This window comes from Schistocerca gregaria, chromosome 1, assembly GCF_023897955.1.
Source record: "Schistocerca gregaria isolate iqSchGreg1 chromosome 1, iqSchGreg1.2, whole genome shotgun sequence".
Lineage (NCBI taxonomy): Eukaryota > Metazoa > Arthropoda > Insecta > Orthoptera > Acrididae > Schistocerca > Schistocerca gregaria.
Window position 1 is genome coordinate 541,346,644 of NC_064920.1, and position 19,876 is coordinate 541,366,519.

The window sequence follows — 19,876 nt, forward strand, 5'->3', positions numbered from 1 at the left end:
CGGACTGCACGCCTAGAACCGCTAGACCACCGCGGCCGGCCAGACTTATTGAACTGAAGCAGAAAAAGGAGAAAGACATACATATACATGTAGATAATTATGACACTGATTCACATTATTACTGTTATTTATAATATGTTATATGCATTTACCATCACTTTTACCTTCACCTGTATGTATTTACAGGACAAAAACCTCAGCATCCAAAATGATGCAGTGATGACAGTAAGCTGTCATGTAGCTCTTAAAATAGCTAAAACAGAACAGCCCTTTGGTGATGGAGAATTTGTGGAAGAATGTTTTGTTGCTGCTGCAACAGTTGTGTGCCTAGCAAGCATTGCACTAGTTGTTAGTGAAAACCATTTGGAACAGGAGAGGCCCAAAGAAAGTTTTGATGGGTTTGTAATAGTGCTACAGTCTCTTGAAGGCATTTTTGATAGTAGCTTTGAGGACTTAAATCAACTGAAATGCGTTGTCAACTTTTTTGTGACTCCTTTTGCAGTTAACATTGAAAATGTGCCTTCTGAAATTCAGTTGGAACTCATTGACTTTCAGTGCAATCGTGTGCTGCAGAAGTTTTGCACTGCAGAAACGTTGGAAACCTTCTACAAATATTTCCCATATGAGCACTTTCCATTGTTATTTAAAATAGCTGCTTGTGTGTGTAGTTTTTTCAAAACAACATACTTATGCAAAAGTGTTTTCTCCATAATGAAACTGACAAAATTGAAGCTTGGGAGCAGTCTTATTGATGTTCATCTGACTGGTGCATTGTGCATATTGACCAGTAATTTCACACCAAATATCAAGATGCTAGTTCAAAATCATTTTTTAAACATGCAGGTTGATGTAACTTAATGCCTATGTCCTATTCACACATTGTACCCCTCCTCCTAACTACACACGTCTGCATGAATATAACATATCATTTACAATACAAATGTGTTTGTTTCTTAATTGTTTATGTCTATATCCTATTTGTGGCCATGAAAGTAGAACACGTTAAATGGTTCGAAACTGTGTTTCATCCGTACATGGCCAACCATTGCATGGCACAGAATACATGAATTTTGGATAAGTACGATTTACACATACATCCCACACACACACACATGTTGTGCCACATATGGCTGGCCTCCCAATAACAGTCTACTCGTGCCAAGTCCATGGACACCACATATGCAAGAAACGACCTCAGATGTATGTGAGCTCCATCTACATTATGTGTGTTAGCTTGTCGATACTCGGCAGCATGCGCGAAATACTCTCTTAGTGGTATGGTTGCCCCCTGTGTTGTGTGCATACCCAAGCAGCCAGCCACATCGCACAGCTCTGCCACCCACACTACATGCCCTTACTACTGCTTAGCGTTACCCTCACGGCTCACAGTGGCCACGGACAACCATGCGGACAGCTCTCTTGCCCACCCCTGATATAAGGCAAGTCAGATTCCATGTTTCTAGTTTTCTGAAAACATGTGACAGTGTTCCACTGCAGACTGTTAATGAAGTAATGAGTGCATGGACTAGATTCCCAGATATGTGAGTGGCTTGAAGACTTTGTAGCAGAACCCAGTGCATTGTCCTTGATGACAAGTGTTCATCAAAGACAAGGGTATCATCAGGAGTGCTCCAGAGAAGTGTATTAGGACCACTGTTATTTTCTGTATACATAAATGATCTGGCAGACATGGAGAGAATCTGCAGTGGTTTGCTAATGATGCTGTGGTGTACTTGAAGTTGTCATCATTGAGTCATTGTGGAAGGATACAAGATGACTTAGACTAAATTTCTAATTGGTGTGTTGAATGGTTGCTAGCTCTAATGTAGAAAAATGTAATTTAATGCAAATGAATATGGAAAACAGGCCCACGGTGTTCAAATACAGCATTAGCAGTGTGCTGCTGGACACAGTCACATTAATTAAATATCTGGGTGTAATGTTGCAGAGCAATATGAAATGGAGTAAGCACATAGGGATTGTAGTAGGGAAGGCAGATGGTTGACTTCAGTATATCAGGAGAATTTTAGAAAAGTATGGTTCATCTGTAAAGGGTACTATGTATAGGTCACTAGTGCAACCAATTCTTGAGTAGTACTTGAGTGTTAGGGATCCACACCAGGTTGGATTGAAGGAAGACATCAAAGCAATTCACAGGCGGTCTGCTAGATTTGTTACCAGTAGGTTTGAATAATGCGCTAGTACTATAGAGATGCTTCAGGAACTCAAATGGGAATTCCATGAAGGGAAGGTGATGTTCTTTTCTAGGAACACTATTGAGAAAGTTTAGAGAAGTGACTGTAGGACAATTATACTGGTGCTAATGTCCATTCACATAAGGACCATGATGATCAGACAGAGAAATTATGGCTTGTATGGAAACATATTGACAGTCGTTTTTTCTTCATTCTGTTTACAAGTGGAACAGGAAAGGAAATGACTAGTAGCAGTGCAGGGTATCCTCCACCATGCACTGTACAGTGGCTTATGATGTCTTGAGATGTCAGGCATTCTTCCAGGTAACAGCATTATTGAAGCACAATATTTCACATGAATCATTATCTTCATCAGGTGTCACCTGCAACTGTTCATTGAGTGGAACGGGTCTAGAACTTATACGGCCTTCCCCCTCCATGGCCAGTTTCAGTTATTTCATTTGCAGTCTGCTCCCACTAGCAGCTGCCTAAGGCATTCCCTCTTTGGTCAAGTGCACCAGATTGAGTGCTGGCATTCTGTCTTTGATCCAGTGCACCTGACCATGTGCAGGCATGCCATTTTCAGTCCACTGTAGTTACAGGTGTTCCCTCTGCAGTTTGCTTCCATGAGAAATGTTCTTATGCATTTCCCTCTTTGGTCCAATGTGCCAGCTCAAGTACTGGTGTTTTGCCTTTGGTCCATTGTACCCGTACCCATGGTGGTGCTCTGGTTTCAGTCTAGTGCAGTTCTAGGTGTTCCCTGTGTGGTCTGCTCCTACTAGAAGCATCATACGACATTTCATCTTCAGTCCAGTACACATGTTGTTCTGTCTGTGGTTCATCCCCTATGACCACACCCTCAGTTCTTATTGATGCCCCTGTTGCATTTTCAGTAACTCCAGTGCAGGATGCCAGTCTAAACTGAGTTGGAACCCAGTATGACAAGTGATGAGATTTTCCATCACCTTAATTTCTGTAGACTCTCTTATAGCACTCCTCCAGTATCTTGGGGCCTATTCAAGAACCCTTGTTTCATCATAGTTCATGGAATGATAGAGTTCCAGACAGTACTGGGCAATGGCTTATTTGTTTGCCTGTCTTAGTTATGTGTACCTCTGATGTTCTTTGAATTTGATGTCCACTGTCCTAGTTGTTTGGCCAATGTACAGCATGCTTCACAGGCAAGTTATATTATAAGTTCTTGGTTTTTGTAGTCCCAGGTCATCTTTCTCATTTCTCAGTAGTCCTCTTATTTTGATACATGGACAGAACGTACACATTATATTATGCTTCTTGATAATCCTGCTGGTTTTGTCATAAACAGATCTTTCATAAGGCAGGTACACTACCGTCTTTGCCTCATCTTGCTCTTCCCCTAGATGGCAGAGAGGCTTGTCCTAAGGCCTTCTGAATATGTCTGGCTGTGTATCCATTCTTGCATAACTCTGGTTTTAGATACTCTGTTTCTACTACCAAAGTATCTGGGTCTAAGTGTGTGCCCTATGGACCAATGTCTCCATAACTCCTTTCTTTTAAACTGGGTGGTTGACAGCTGCTGGCTTGCACACATAAATCAGTGTATACATCAGTGTGCTGGATCACAATATACGCTGTGGCCAAACAGCCCATCTGCCCACTTTTTGATGAGTACATCCAGAAATGGAAACTGACCATCCTTTCTCAGTTCCATGGTGAACTTAATAATTGGTTGGTGTTCAGTAAGATGTTCCAGAAACTCAGTGAGCCCCTCCCTGCTGTGAGGAAATATCATAAAGTTGCTGGAAGTCCCCTGCAGAAATATGCAGCCATGATGCCTCTCTAGCTGTATGTACAGGTGTAGAAGTGTGAAATTGGAATTTCCCTGTAGACGGTGCTAGCCATCAGTGTAGGGCCTGTTTCCTGTAATGGCTGATGATGAAAGTCAACACACAGTAACCCAAGTTACATACATCGGTATCTGTTTCAAACCTGTAAACATGTGGAGTTTTGTGCCTATGAACTACAGTTTGTGGACAGCATTGGTTTTCTGTTATCATTTGAAGAAAACTGCTGCAGAATCACACTGAATGCTTGTTGAAGTTTTCAGTAAACATGCTCTTGTGAAAACACAGTGTTTTGAGTGATTCAAAAAATTCAAAAGTGGTGATTTCGATGTTAGAAATGACGAGTGCTGGAAACCACTGAAAAAGTTAAAAAAGACAACAATTTGCAGGCCTTATTGGATGAAGATGATACTCAGACTCAACAGGAACTTGCAGAACAATTGAATGTTGTGCAGAAAGCCATTTCTCTTTGTTTGAAAGCTATGGTAAAGGTGCAGAAAGTGGGAAAATCAACTGAATGAAAGACAGCAAGCAAATCGAAAGACCACTTGAGAAATGCTGCTCACCAGATACAAAAGAAAGTCTTTTCTCCATTGTATAGTGACAGATAATGAAAAATTGATATATTTTGAGAATCCTAAGCATTGTAAATCATGAGTGAATCCAGGCAAACCATCGACATCCACTACAAGACCAAATCGCTTCAGAAAGAACACAATGCTCTGTGTTTGGTGGGATCAGAAGAGTGTCATCTATTATGAGCTGCTAAAACCTGGTGCAAGCATTAACACTGATCTCTACTAACAGCAAATGATTAATTTAAATTGAGAATTGCATGAAAAATGACCGGAATTTGGAAAAAAGCAACACAATGTCATGTTGCTCCATGATAACGCCCCCGTCACATACAGCAAAACGGATCAGGGAAATGATAAAGACATTCAGTTGGGAAACACTAGGGCATGCAACTTATTCTCCAGACTTCACTCCATCCAACTATCATCTGTTTGCATCACTGGGACAGACTCTTGCTGAACAATGCTTCAGTTCATATGAAAATGCACAAAAATGGCTCACTGACTGGTTCACTTCAGAAAAATAACTGTTTTTTTGGCATGGTATACGTAGTCTGCCAGAGAGATGGGAGAAATGCATAAATATCAATGGAGATTATTTTGAATAAAATATTGTTTATCAGTTGCAAACAACAGATGTGTAATTATTGCAACCAAATTCTAGTTCCATACTTCTACTCCTGGTAGTTGTGAAAGTGTTGCTGATGCAGGATTTTGTGCACAAACTGAGCCCTTAATTATGTCCCAAAAATATTCAGTGGGATTCATGTCAGTGACCTGGATGGCCAGAACATTTGCTCAAATTGTCCAGAATGTTCTTCAAACCAGTTGAGAACAATTGTGGTCTGGTGACATGCCGCATTGTCATCCATAAAAATTCTATCATTGTTTCGAAACATGAAATGCAATAATCAGAGCAAGTGGTCTCCAAGTAGGTGAACATAATGATATACATTCAATGATCAGTTCAGTTGCACCAGAGGACCCGGTCCACTGCATGTAAATACAGCCCACACCATTATTTAGCCACCACCAGCTTGCACCGTGTCTTGTTGACAACTTGGGTCCATGGCTTCTTGGGGTCTGCACCACACTTGAACCCACTTCTTTCCAACTGAAATCAGGATTCATCTGACCAAGCCACGGTTTTACAGCCATCTAGGGTGCAACAAATATGGTCACAAACCCAGGAGAGATGCTGTAGGCAATGTTGTGCTGTTAGTGAAGGGACTAAGTTTGGTCATCTGCTACCACAGCACATTAATGCCAAATTTATCTGTGCATTCGTAACATTGATGTTCATCATACATCCCACATGGGTTTATGCAGTTATATCACACAGGGTTGGTTGTGTATTAGCACTAACATATCTATGCTAATGCTGCTGCATTAAGTGAAAGCTATCAACCACTCCATTGTTCCCTGATGAGAGGCAATGCCTGAAATTTGGTATTCTTGGCATGCCCTTGACACTGTGGATCTCAGAAAACTGAATTCTCTAATGACTTCCAAAATGAAGTGTCCCATGCATCTAGCTCCAACTACCATTCAGCATCCAAAGTCTGTTAATTCCCATTGTGCAGCCATGTGAATCACCTGAATACAAATAACAACTCCACCAATGCACTGCCCTTTTATACCTTGTGTACACAATACTACCACCATCTGTATATGTGCATATCACTATCCATTGACTTTTCTCACCTCATTATATTGGCAGCCAGTGGAGACACAGAATATAAATTGAGATCAGTTTATCCCTTTGAAAACAGATCCAATGTGTCCTTCAGTGGTGCCCTGGTGGACAGAGAGACATCAAAACTGACCATTATATTGAATTCTGTGATATGTAGTTGCTTGAGGTGGTGCACGAAATCCTCTGAAGTGTGGATGCAGTGAATACATTTCCCCTAATATGGTACCAGCTGCTTCTGCAATTACTTGGATTTCAAGTACATTTATGTGCTAGTTTAAACTACATTTGGGCACAGTAGCACACCCTCTTTGTGTACTTTTGGCAGCTCATATTGTCCCACTGGAACTGGCACTCTTGATCATAGTTGTGCAATGACCTTGTCAGGCATACCAGTTTCCTTCAAGAGATCCCTGATCTTCTTGTCCACATTGTCCATAAGGTCACATTCCAAAGTCTGTATGCAGGGGCCTTCAGAAGTTGACACACTTTCTCATCATAGTCAGACTGCTGCAAAATGACTCTGGAGTTGCCTTTGTCCACTGGAAATGCTGTGATGTTGCTGTCTTTCTAGAGTCTCTTGAGTGCAAGCTTCCCATTATTTGATGTGTTCGATTTTGGAGGTTTCTTCTCTTATATATGGTAGAAATCTTGGGCTACTTGTTACAGTGCACTGATGAAACCTGAAATGGGCAAATTTCTAGGAGTCATTGTGAAGTTGAGCTCCCTGCCGAGTACCTTGAAAGTGGTCTCATCAAACTGCTTGCCACTTAGGTTAATCACAGTGAGAGAATGTCCTCCATCTGCTATGCTTTCTTACTCAGGCAGTCAAATTTCACTCACTGGCATGGTGGGGAATTCATCTTTCTGCACTCCATTAGAGATGGAGAGAGGCACTACCTACCCTGTGCCAGTCTTCCCCTGTTAAGCAGGCTGCCATGTATGGGTGAAGATATAAAAGCTCCCTACTTCAACATCTAGCCTATGGTGCATATCTTTAATCCTCTCTCTCATAAATGTCATGTAGACACAACATTTGATGTTGTACACCACTCTGGGATTGGTGTGATGCTTAATCCTGGTGCAAACTGACACTATGTCACTATCTTGACATCTGAGTAGGGAGCTGAAAGAATTCAGCACCTTCCCTCACCAATGTCAAAATTTGTCCAGTTTCTTGGTATTTCAGCACATCTCCTCCCAGTAGAGTTTCTTGATGTAATTCTTCACACTTTCCCAGTGATATGATGATGTCTTTAAATGTCAGATATTCTACCGGATATCAGTGTCATTCATTCACAGTATTTTTACAACATGACTTTTTTTCTTCACCAGTTACAACCTGAGATGGGCTTGTTGAGGGACATTGGTCCAGTACTTATACCTACAGCCTTACACCTCCTTGGTTGGTTCCAGGTATTCTGCCTCCAGTCCACTCCAGCAAAGGGAACATATGGAACTACACCAGCCCTAAAATGAACTGCCAGAATGCGGTTAATCACACAGGACCCAAAACAAAATGCCGGAGCTCAACCTGGTGCACCAGACTGAAGATGGAATGCCTAAGGCTGCTGTTAGTGGGAGCAGACTACAGATGGAATGCCTGTAACTGACCACGCAGGATAAAGGCCATATATATAAGTACTGGGCCTTTTCCACTTGATGGGCAGTCACTGATTAAGATAACAAGTTGTGTTGTCAAAATATCATGCATGAATGGCACTGATACCTGGCAGGACACCTGACACCTCAAAATGTCAATAGATTACAGGGAAAGTCTGAAGAATGATATTCAGATACTTTAAGGGAAGGACATGTACTGAAATATCTATAAGCAGGACAAGCTTCGACAGAGGAAAGGGAGGCTGCTGAGTTCTCTCAGTTTTCTTCTGAGGCATATAGATGGCAAAGTAGTACCAGTTTTCACCAAGATTAAGAACCAAATCAACTCCAGAGTGGAGGACAAGACAAAACATCGGGTGAGTGAGACACTTGTGAGAGAGAGAATTGGAGATTCATGGTGTAGGCTAAATGTTGTTGACAGGGAGCTTTTACACCTCCACCTGTATGTGGCAGCCTCTTTAACAGGTGAAAATTGGGACAAGGTAGACAGTCACCTGTATATGGCAGCCTCCTTAAAAGGTGAAAATAGGGACAATGTAGACTGGCTCTAGGAATAGACCAAGAATAATGCCTCAGCATATCAGTCTGCAAAATTTGACCTTATGAGTAATAAAGATGGAGGACACTCGCAATGTAATTATCCTAAGTGGCAAGCAGTGTGATGACACCACTTTCAAGGTACTCAGCAGATGTCAGAACTTCGCATCAACTCATAGAGATGTGCCCTTTCCAGGTTTCATCAGTGTGGTGGAGAAAGTAGCCCATACACTACCACCAAATGTGGCAGAAGAATTTTGCTGGGAGGCCTACAAAGTGCTCAGCAAGGTAAAGCCTCCAAAATTGAATGTCGCAAATGATGCGAGGCTTGGTCTTAAGAGACTCCAGGAAGACAGCAGCATCATAGTGTTGCCAGCAGAAAAGGGAACATCACAGCCATTTTGCAGGAGGCTGATTGTAATGAGTAAGTGCATCAACTTCTGGAGTATCCTGAAAACAGACTTTTGGAATGTGATCCTATGGACAAAGTGGGCAAGACATTCAGGGCTCTCTTGAAGGAAACTGGTATGCCTGACAATTTCATCAAACAACTATGATCGAGAGCATCAGTTCTACTGAGAGAAGACAGCCTGCAGAAATTACATAAAGAGGGCATGCCACTGCACTCAGTTGTCAGCAGCTTTGGTTCATCAATGTACTCAACAGTTAAGTACTTGAAAAAGCTGTTGTCCGTATATGTGAGAAAGTGTAATCACCCCATAAGTGGGGAAGTTTAATCACCACATCTGCAACTCAGAGGTCTTATTGCAGCATATAGAGCAACTAGAATCTGATACACAGTAATAGTCAGTTTTGATGTTGCTTACCTGTTCACTAGAATGCCACTGAGAATCTCATTGGAATTGATTGCAGAGAAATACAGTGATGCTCTATTAGACTTGAATATATTGACCTCAACTTAGTTTTGGAATGGGCTCAAGATTATGAGCAGGCAGAAGGTGCAGCCATGGGCAGCCCTCTTTCTCCACTGGTTGCCAATATGTTCTTGGAGAGTTTTGAGAAGGAGGCATTAGTGATGGCTAAATTCAAACCAACATGCTTCTTAAGGCATGTGAATGTCACCTTTGTGTTGTGGCCTCATGGTAGTGAGTGGCTCAGTGAGTTTCTGGAACATCTTAATGCACACACCCCAAATATTACATACTCCATGGAACTGGAAAAGGATGGCCAGTTGTCATTTCTGAATGTACTGGCCAAAAGGAAAGCAGATGGGTTATTTGATCACAGTCTTGTATTATAATTCTACACACACTGATTCTTAGGAAGCATAATATCATATGGTGTTCTGTTCATCTATGAAAATAAGAGGATTAACAGAAAATGTGAAGGATGACCTGGGACTATGAAAACCAGGAATTTATAATATACTTCACCTAGGTGACAAGTTGTACATTGGCCAAACAACTAGGACAGTGGCCATAAGATGCAAATAACATTAGATGCACATCTGACTAAGACTGGTAACTAAATCAGCCATTCCCAGGCACTGTCTGGGACTTAATTACTCCATGACCTACATTGAAACAAGGGTTCTGGTATAGACCCCCAGATATTGGTGACAGAATTATAAGAGAGTCTGTAGAGTCGTCACACTGGGTACCAACTCAGCAGAGCCTGGCTTTCTGCAATGGAGTTACTGAAAATGCAATAGGGGCAGCAACAGAACACCACAAAAAGAAGTACTGAGTCTGTGAACAAGTACTGAGTCTGTGAACATGTGCATTGGACACTAGACAGAGCACCAGGCACACTGGACTGAAGAAGGAACATCAAAAGATATTTCTACAGGGAGCATTTGTTTTTACATGTTTATTAGTAGGCTCAATGTTTGCTCCCATTCTGTGAGGAAGTTATCATTGTATTTGATAGTTAATTTTTTTCTGTGTGTAATTACTTGTGTCATAGCTGTAGTCCAAAAACTCAGTTTTACTATTTTGGTGATAAGAATCTCAGTAAATTAGCTTACTATGCCTACTTTCATTCACTGCTTTCATATGGCATCATATTCTGGGGTAATTCATCGTTGAGTAGAAAAGTATTCATTGCTCAAAAACGTGTAATCAGAATAATTGCTGGAGCCCACCCACGGTCATCCTGCAGACATCTATTTAAGGATCTAGGGATCCTCACAGTAACCTCACAGTATACATATTCACTTATGAAATTTGTTGTTAATAATCCAACCCAATTCAAAAGTAATAGCAGCGTGCATAGCTATAACACCAGGAGAAAGGATGATCTTCACTATGCAGGGTTAAATCTGACTTTGGAACAGAAAAGGGTAAATTATGCTGCCACAAAAGTCTTTGGTCACCTACCAAACAGCATCAAAAGCCTGACAGATAGTCAACCAACATTTAAAAATAAATTAAAAGAGTTTCTAGATGACAACTCCTTCTACTTATGTGCTGAATTTTTAGATATAAGTTAAGGGAGGGGAAGGAAAAAAAACTAACTTAAACATTAGTGTCATGCAATATTTTGTGTAATGTAATATCTTGTACAGACATCTTTTATTAACCTGACACATTCCACATCATTACGAATTGTCGTATTCATGATCTATGGAACAAGTATTAATCTAATCTAATCTAATCTAATCTGACTTTTGTCATTGTTTTATTTTTTTCCCAGTTTAGTAACACACCATATTACTTTTTCTTTATTCTTGGTATGGCAGTCTAAACTGTTGCGTTGGTTTTGATTGTTTCTTTTTACAACATTTGGGATAAAAGTGCTGTTGGAAAGTGTTTAACAAATAATTTAATTTTTTGTGTATGATGTGCATTCTGTGTTCTCTTTTAAGTTTTCTCTAAATATTTTGAATATGTGACTAATTGGAATACCCACTTAGTATATTTAATTTTCAACATTTGATCTGTCTGTTCATATAAACCATTTGCTATTAGATTCATATTTGAATGATGAAAGGTAGTTTGGTCCACAAATTATGCTGTTGCATTATGACATCCAATGGGTTCTTGGAACTTTAATATGGGAAATAACCCAAATTATGACACACCAACAACATTAGATGTCCTTGACCACAATTATCTGACTGAAAGTCAACAGTATAGTGTCCATTAGTCTCTAGTTGAGTCTGCATAACCTTATGTCAGCTGTTTAATGAAGCTTAAGACATTTCCTATTTGTGGCATGTAAGTTGTGAAGAGTACTTAAGTTGTGTATTTCCAGACTGACTAACGTCACACAGCATTCTGAGAGCTGTCTCCAGAATGAGATTTTCACTCCGCAGCAGAGTGTGCGCTGATATAAAACTTCCTGGCAGGTTAAAACTGTGTGCTGGACTGAGACTCAAACTTGGGTCCTTTGCCTTTCATGGGCAAGTGCTCTTCCAACTGAGCTTCCCCAAGCATGACTCATGCCCTGTCCTTGGAAGAGCACTTGCCCACGAAAGGCAAAGAACCCGAGTTCGAGTCTCAGTCTGGCACACAGTTTTAATCTGCCAGGAAGTTTCATTGTGAGAGCTCTTCATCACAATGTTCAATTATCTAGCAAGCCGAGTACTCCAATTTTTGCACTAATAATGACTGCTCCTTGTTGACTATTTGCATGTGTTTATCTGGATGTGTGTATCTGTTTCCAAAGATTCCTAAATGATGTTCTTAAAATGGTAAAGTGTGTTAATGTTGAAATTACTCTGTCATCTCCTTCCTGTCATCTCCATCCAGTTACCTGATAATCACCATTATGGCTTTTCCTTCTCATGACTGACACCTAGCAACATCTTCTTATCTGTTTACCCTTTCCTTTGTATTGTCCCCAAAACACTGAAGCTACCCAAGCTAGCTAGATGGAGCACATGATCAAGATACACAATTAATTTATGTAAAAAATCTCTAATGTTCTTTTATTCTTGAAGGAACCTGTACCGGTGAAACCATGGCAAGGCATATGGGATGCATCACGGTTGAAGATTAACTGTCTGCAGCTTGATGATGATAGGCAGAAAGTTGTTGGAGAAGAAGACTGCTTATATCTTAATGTTTTTACATCTCAGGTAAACATTTCAGTTAACTAGGAACTAATAAGTTTTATTTGTTAATGCAGAGCACATCATTGCTAATCTGACATAAAATCAAAGCCTATAGCAGAAAACCAAACATCCCTTTACTGATGGAATGTTGTGTTTGTTCTGTATGTAGCTTAATTGCCAACCTGAAGCTTTCTTTGAACACTACAGCACTTTACTAAACCCTGCAAGATAGTGTTGAAATGACAACAAGTTCATTCAGGAAAATGTAACATCGCATCAAGCTCAAAAAATCTGTATCGTGATACAACTCAATAAATTTCATACAGAGTACAGCAAGAAGTAAAATTCAGATTGGTAGCAATAAGATATGAAGGATCAAAGGATTCATAGTCTTGTCCTTAACCACTGAGAAGCAAGTTACACATATACCCTTCATGCTAAAACAGTTTGTTAGTTTGATTTTACATTTAGTTTGCTGTATTTGATTCTAACAAGGCACTGGATTCATGAAATCAAATTTCTTTGTTAAACATAATTTTCAATATGTATTTTCATCAAATTTCTTTGTTAAACCTAATTTTCATTACGTATTTTCATCTGTTTCACCATGAATTTTGGAACCGAAGATAATTAGCTAGGAAAGCATTCATCTGAAATGATGTGCAAAATTACCTCTTTTGTCCAGTTATGACCACAGGTTTATCTCATTTCTCAGATAGAACAAACCACTTTGACACTCAGCATTCTAACTGGCTGACAGATATTTACAAAACTGTACCAGCAGAGAATAATGTCAAGCTGAATCCACTAGGTCTCAAGTTTTAGACATTCCTTGTAGTCATTTAAAACTTAACTTTACAAATACACTGTTGTCTATAAAAACTGAAACATGACAAAGTGTAGCAAATAACAGCATTTTATTTATACTGTGTTAGTAATGCAGTAGGAAGAGCACATGATTATACAGTAAAACTACATTTTTTATGTTCCCACAGTTTATGTGTTTCCTACTTTTTACATTCTCTTTTTTGGCTCCAAAAGAAGTCCTGTTCTCTCAAAGCAATGCTTTCCCACCATTATAAATTCTGTGTTGCAACATTTCTCATGTTTTAAGTTTTCTTTGATGTTATCATGACCTTTAACACTGATTTTCATATGGATTTCTGCCAAAAGTGCACCATATTCCTGCTCAAAGGTAGTCTTGGAACAAAGCAGAAAATGGAGACTGCACACATTGTTACTGATCACATAACAAAGAGCTAGCCAAGGAACCAAAATTTTCATTGGCGTTGTATTGTGCCTCAGCCACCTGTATTATGAATTTGCAGTGTTTGGAATTGGTAGGAAAGTATGCTGAGTCACTGCCTGATCTTATTATAGTGACTCTAGTAGCAACTTTTCTTCTGCTCATAACATTGTATTCCAACAGCTGTAGTATAATTTCATAGCCATTTATGCAAATAAACACCATTTCTGAAGATAGTCATCTCTATAACGGGGTTTCATGAGTCATTGTTACTTCCGCATGACATACGCTAATCCGTACTAGGCTTGCTATCTTAGGTTCATACGACATGATGTTAGATGGAAATGCTCCTCCTTGATGTGGTCCATAACATGGAAACAATTTCTGTCCTTTTTCTCACCCAGGATGCCCCTGAACCAAGTAACATTCTTGTCAGCAACAAGCTATAAATTTTGTGCCTGTGGTTCTCTGTTTGTGAAGACTACCATAATCAGTGTTTTAACCAGTATTTTGTTAAAAGTTTTATTTACTGCAATTTTATAATCATTATCATTGTCACATTAGAACATGAATATATTTTTAATGTGGTTTCATGAAAGACTTTCGCGCCCATGTTTTTTTTACACCATTCAACAGGATTGGAATGAAGTGGGAAACCTGCATGCATTTGTGTATGTCAGCACTCACCTACTGCCTTTGTAATTATCGCTTTGTACACTGTGGAGGAAACCAAAACAATTATTTCAGATTGTTTTAAATAGACGATTTTTTAAATAGACGGAATTTCATATTCTGAATAATATAAAGAGAATGGGAATAATAGTAATTTATTCATTTTTGCTTGTTGTGTTTCCTATGCTTTCCCATATTACACTTTCCTGCATTTTACACGTTTCTGGGACAATCTGTGGAGAAGTATAGAAAGGGAATTTTACTGTGTGTAGGTGATTTAGAGGTATACAAGGTGGAAAGTTTATGACACAGGTATGCCACCTTTGGCAGTGATAGAAGTTGTATTGTTAGCTGGGTGTCAAGTCAGAATGAGGTCTGATGACAGATATGGGTATGTTGTTCCATATCGCTTCACCTCTGTGTCAGAGTTCACCAGTCATAGCAACTGGCAAGTGATGGTGTGCCACTCTGTTGGCGACCTTTGATCAGATATTTGTGTTGGTTGAGAGATGTGGAAAATGTGGAGGCCGATGGCAGCAACCAAAGACCCTCTGTATCAAGGTTCAGGACAGAACAGACAACATGTAGTCTTTCGTTACCTTATTGAAAGATAACATCATGGAGACCTCAAAGATTGGGCACAGCTACTGCCTTAACATGTCAAAAATGTAAGGCCTATTCTCCAAATTACCAGCTGCGAGAATCAGGGGTGATCATGTTGTGTACCCAGTGGCATGCCAGGTGATGTACCCATATGACAATGAGAAATGCAATCGGGATACACAGCTGTACTAAGAACCAAGACTCACCTGAAAAGATGACATTGTACCACCCCTGTTGTAGCATAACCGTTATCTGTACAAGTATGCCCTCAGTGGTTGTGCTTCTGGCTGAAAAGTTAGTGATAGCGACAATATACTACTGTTATTCATTTCATAATGATTGACCCCTGATTTTGAGCTCATATTCTAATTACAATGCAATACAAACATCGATTTGTTATACCTTTCAAGAACCATGTAAATATCTACTTTCATGTAATGTGTGAATATTACATCTTAGTTGAAATAGGGGCGACATATGTGGTAATATTCAAGAGAAACCATAATTTCTATAGCTTTTTTGGTGAGTGTCAACTCTAGGAATGCATAAAAATCAGACTGAAATTAATAGAAAAATTTCCTTTGCACAGCTTAATGATAAAGCCTTGTTCTGTTCAGATGGATTTTCATTATTTTGTGATTACTTGTGTCATTACTATAGTGTCAAATACAAGATGCTGTGATTTAGCTTACCATTTTAGCTATTGTGATGGAGAAGGTACTATTGTGAAGCTTTAACTTTTTTTGGGTGCATTATACACCTTTCCTAATGAATATTCCTCATGTTTGTTAATTAAGCATCTGTAAAGCAATTATATCAATAGCTGCAGTATATGTGAGGCTGTGGTGTGGTGTAGTTTTCACACCAGTGTACTTCCACTGTTCTAATGTGCAATAAGCACCTATGCAGCAGTGAAGAACAACAACTTCATAGTCACATTCCAGTACAGTATTGCCATGTTCAGTTTTTGTCACAAGCAGAGAGAAATAATATGGGAAATTGCAAATAAATGCTTGATATGCAAGCAGCTCACAATAAATGAACATTTGGATAGCACACTTCAGCATTAGACGGAAAACTTGATTAGCCGAATAGATATTGCATTAAAGAATGGTGTCTGAAATAAAACCTATTGTAATTGCTTTTGCTGCTGGCTGAGGTCTAGCTGCTGCCATTGCACTCATATACTTGAATCAGATGTGATTCTATTGGTTTGTCAAGACAGAGGGTTCTTTGTGCATAACTGTTTACAGGTTTGTTTACATGACTTACTGAATTCTTCCAGATACATTGGGTAACACTCTTGAGAGTGGATAGACACAACTGTAAAGTATTATTTGTTTTAAAATTCTTGTTCTACTTTACTACATTGTTCTTGACAAATGACCAAATAAGTTCAATGGTGTTCAGTTTGTGGTGAGCTCCAGGCAAACACAGAAGTTTAATTTCCTTGTTCACTGATTGCAATATACTTTCCAAAAGGTATTCCTGTGCCCTGAAGTACAGTTGCTCATGTTCTAGTAGCCCAGCTTTAGTAAATTCCTCATATGGTTCAGCATTAGATGGAAGCTCTACATTATTGCTTTCCATCCATTCAACAATAATAGAATCCTTCTTCCATTTCATAGATGGATTTTGTGATACTGAGTTATACCATATGATATGGAGCTTGATCTAAAACAATCGCAAATTTGTTTAATAATTTTTTGAGAACACTCCTAAACCACTCTTTGTAGTCTCTGACATTCGTTTCAGAATAATACCCTGCACCTCCTTTTTGCCCAATAAAACATAATCCAGCATTTTGCATGAATCCATCTTTGTTTCATATTTGGCACATTACAGTCCTTTTTCCAGAACTGGACAATGTTTAAATTCCTTGTTTCTATCCATTCCACTCATGAACACTTCCTCTGCAATAATTGTGTACATTTTGTGGTGTATAAGTGATTTTTTGTTCCTGTCAACCAAACTTTCTTAAATGATTTGCCCCAGACCAATTCTCATCGTTGTAATAAATAGTTCATCCAGTGTTGCATAGGTGTCTTATTTCCTGCAAGAGCTCATCTCTTTTTCTTGCTACTTGACTATTTTCCATCACCATAGGTTTATTGTTAAACTTTTTGTATCTGAAGCCCAATTTTCAAAAAGTGTCCTAAATTGTTGTTTCATTCATATCTGGAAAATCCTCTACTTCAGTCTTCAACTTTTACCATGACTGCCACTGCTGGAAACTGCTTTTTTTGCATAGAAGTCATTGGTTTTTCTTTTTATGACTCCCTGTGTAAACTTGTCCAGTACAAACTTCTGTCACATGCCAGAACTCTTTTTTGGTGATGCAAGACATGAAGCTTCTCTACATTTTTCTCCTAATTGCTGTCTGAATTTTACGACTTCTCAAATTTGACACTCACCAAAAAATGATAGAAAAAGCACGCTTCCTTTTAAATATTATCAAATACACTGCCTCCTTTCCAAATAAAATATTCATACACCAAATAAAATTAGACATTTCCACAATTCCAGCAGGGTATAACACATTGATTTTCATCATACAGTGTGATCAGAATATGAGCTGAAAGTCAGAGGTCAGTCTTTATGAAATGGGTAATAATTATTTTGCCCACATGAGAAGCTTGCAGTTCAAACATCTTACTTGGACTCAGATGTTGACTAAAGTACTGTTTAGCACTAGTCTGTTTAAATTACACACAGATGAACAGCTATCCAAATACTGCACTAATATCCTGAATATTGTTGGAGTGCAGTAACCTAACATAAACATAACTAGCCACTAGAGCTCATATGTGGCAAACATGTATAGGAACACTGTCATAGACTTGTACTCTTAAAACCCTGTCCTTTAAGTCTAATGGTCATAGCAATACAAAGATGATGTGCACAAAAAATAACTATTGGAAGTAAACACTGCTCCTATTCTAATCATATTGTTGCAATATTTTCAGAAGATCAACATAGTTCAAAAAATTAATTGCAAGTTCACAGTCAGTCATTAACAAACAGTCACTGATTCACTAATTAAAGTGATTACATTTTCAGGGTTGTACTTTGGACTACGTTGTCTGCAACATCTTATCCCACATTTTCAGATACAGGTTGTACTCATTCCACAACTTACTGCAGACTGACTTAAAATGGCTTTCAACAAGATTTTTATATAGAATTACAATAATTAGACCTGACTTTAGCTGTTGTTCTTTTATAGATTTTCACAAATTTTAATTAAAGCTGTATACAGGGCATTGCAAAATGGTATGGCCACATCTTTTCTTTATTTGTGTGTGAAGAATATTTCCTGAAAGTTTGGCCGTGCCTTTTTGTAGCACCCTGTATATCTGAGTAACTCAATAGTAGAGGGCAAGTTGTGTTTAAATAGGACTTTCAGTTACAGTGATAATCTTTATTGCATTATGCTGGTTAGGTTGCCAAAATATGGGATTATGTTTCAGTAACAATTTTTTCAATACCCCGGAATTAAATGGGTGCACATATTTTCATCAGTGAGTGTATAAATGTTTTACTTATTTCTATATCTTCTTCATCTGCTTTATCAGGAAATTGGCAATTAGGTATAAGTTTACATATGAACAATGAAAACAAAATGTGAAATTAATTATCTTTTTTTTAATTAGTGTGAGTGTTAGGCAAAGTAGCTGGCTCATTAACTCCTGGTAACCAAAAGACTGTAATACATAATAAACTTGTGTTGGTTAAGCCCTGGCTAAATCTTTGGAATTTTAGATACTGTGCACATGTTCATAAAATAACATTATTGATGATATTGGGAGGAGGAAAAATGTAACAACTGATGGAAAGAATGTACCTGTTTTGTTACAACGCATCCCATGTTGTTGTTGACCACACCACTGTTATTGCTATTCTCTCTGCTGCAGCACCAGGAAAGCCACAAGAATGGTAGCAATACTGACAGATCACATGAGGCCTTACTTTACTGTTTGATGTGTGTGCAAAAGACTCCTAAAGCTTACTGAACATGGTCTCAGCAAATAAATAAAAGCACAATTTCTCACTTTACTAATGTATAATATATAATGTAAACTATTATTTGAGTAACGATGTACACTTTTGTTTTAAGCTTTTTATATGTATACATATATATATATATATATATAGAAGTAATTGAATACTGATGTATTCACAAGAAAACTGTGTGCTTGACTAGGATCCACATCTGAAGTACTATACAAATTCCATTATCTGCAGCTTCTTTGACTTTCATGCCAACTCAGCTACTAAATATCTGATGTCATATCACTGTGGCAGTCTTCTTGGTGATACTGTTGTAATCAAGGGTCACAGTGTATGTGCAGTAGTTTGGTTTCTTAAATGACTTTCCCCTCAACATTAATTCACACTCAGTTTTATTTGTGCATGATATTTCTGCCCTTGTTGAAAGCAGTGACTTGGAACAAATTCCCTCAACTGTCACAAATCTATTGAATAGCTTAGAAATCTAGTACTAACTAAATGGATTTGTCCAACTAGGTATGATGACTTAAATGAATACACTAAGATTCCACTTGTAGAGATAAGCACTTTAATGATCAGCTTGATATCATTATACATAAACACACAGTCACTCCAATTCAAAAGTTTGCAAAGGACTGAAGGCCCATGTGCTATCTGTCACCAACCTCAAAGATGGCATTCCAAAGATAGGTCACTCAACTGCTTGCATGCTGCATCAACTGAATTTTGGAAAAACACATTTACTGTTGTTTAAAACAAAAACCTCTGAGGCAAATGAAACCCACATTAATCATAGAAACCAAGAACTGAAGAAAGCACGCTGTGTCAAGTTTTTAGGAATGACTCTGGACCAAAATTGATCCAGGACTTCACATATAAA

At 38.6% G+C, this 19,876-nt stretch overlaps 1 protein-coding gene across 1 annotated transcript in view; it reads left to right on the forward strand.

Moving 5' to 3' along the window:
• LOC126281368 (esterase FE4-like) overlaps positions 1-19,876 on the forward strand; it is a 134,861-nt gene that overhangs the window by 10,892 nt on the left and 104,093 nt on the right. The window contains exon 2 of the mRNA XM_049980325.1: positions 12,351-12,488. Within this exon, the coding sequence (XP_049836282.1) occupies positions 12,351-12,488 (138 nt within the window). The remainder of the gene's footprint in view (positions 1-12,350; positions 12,489-19,876) is intronic.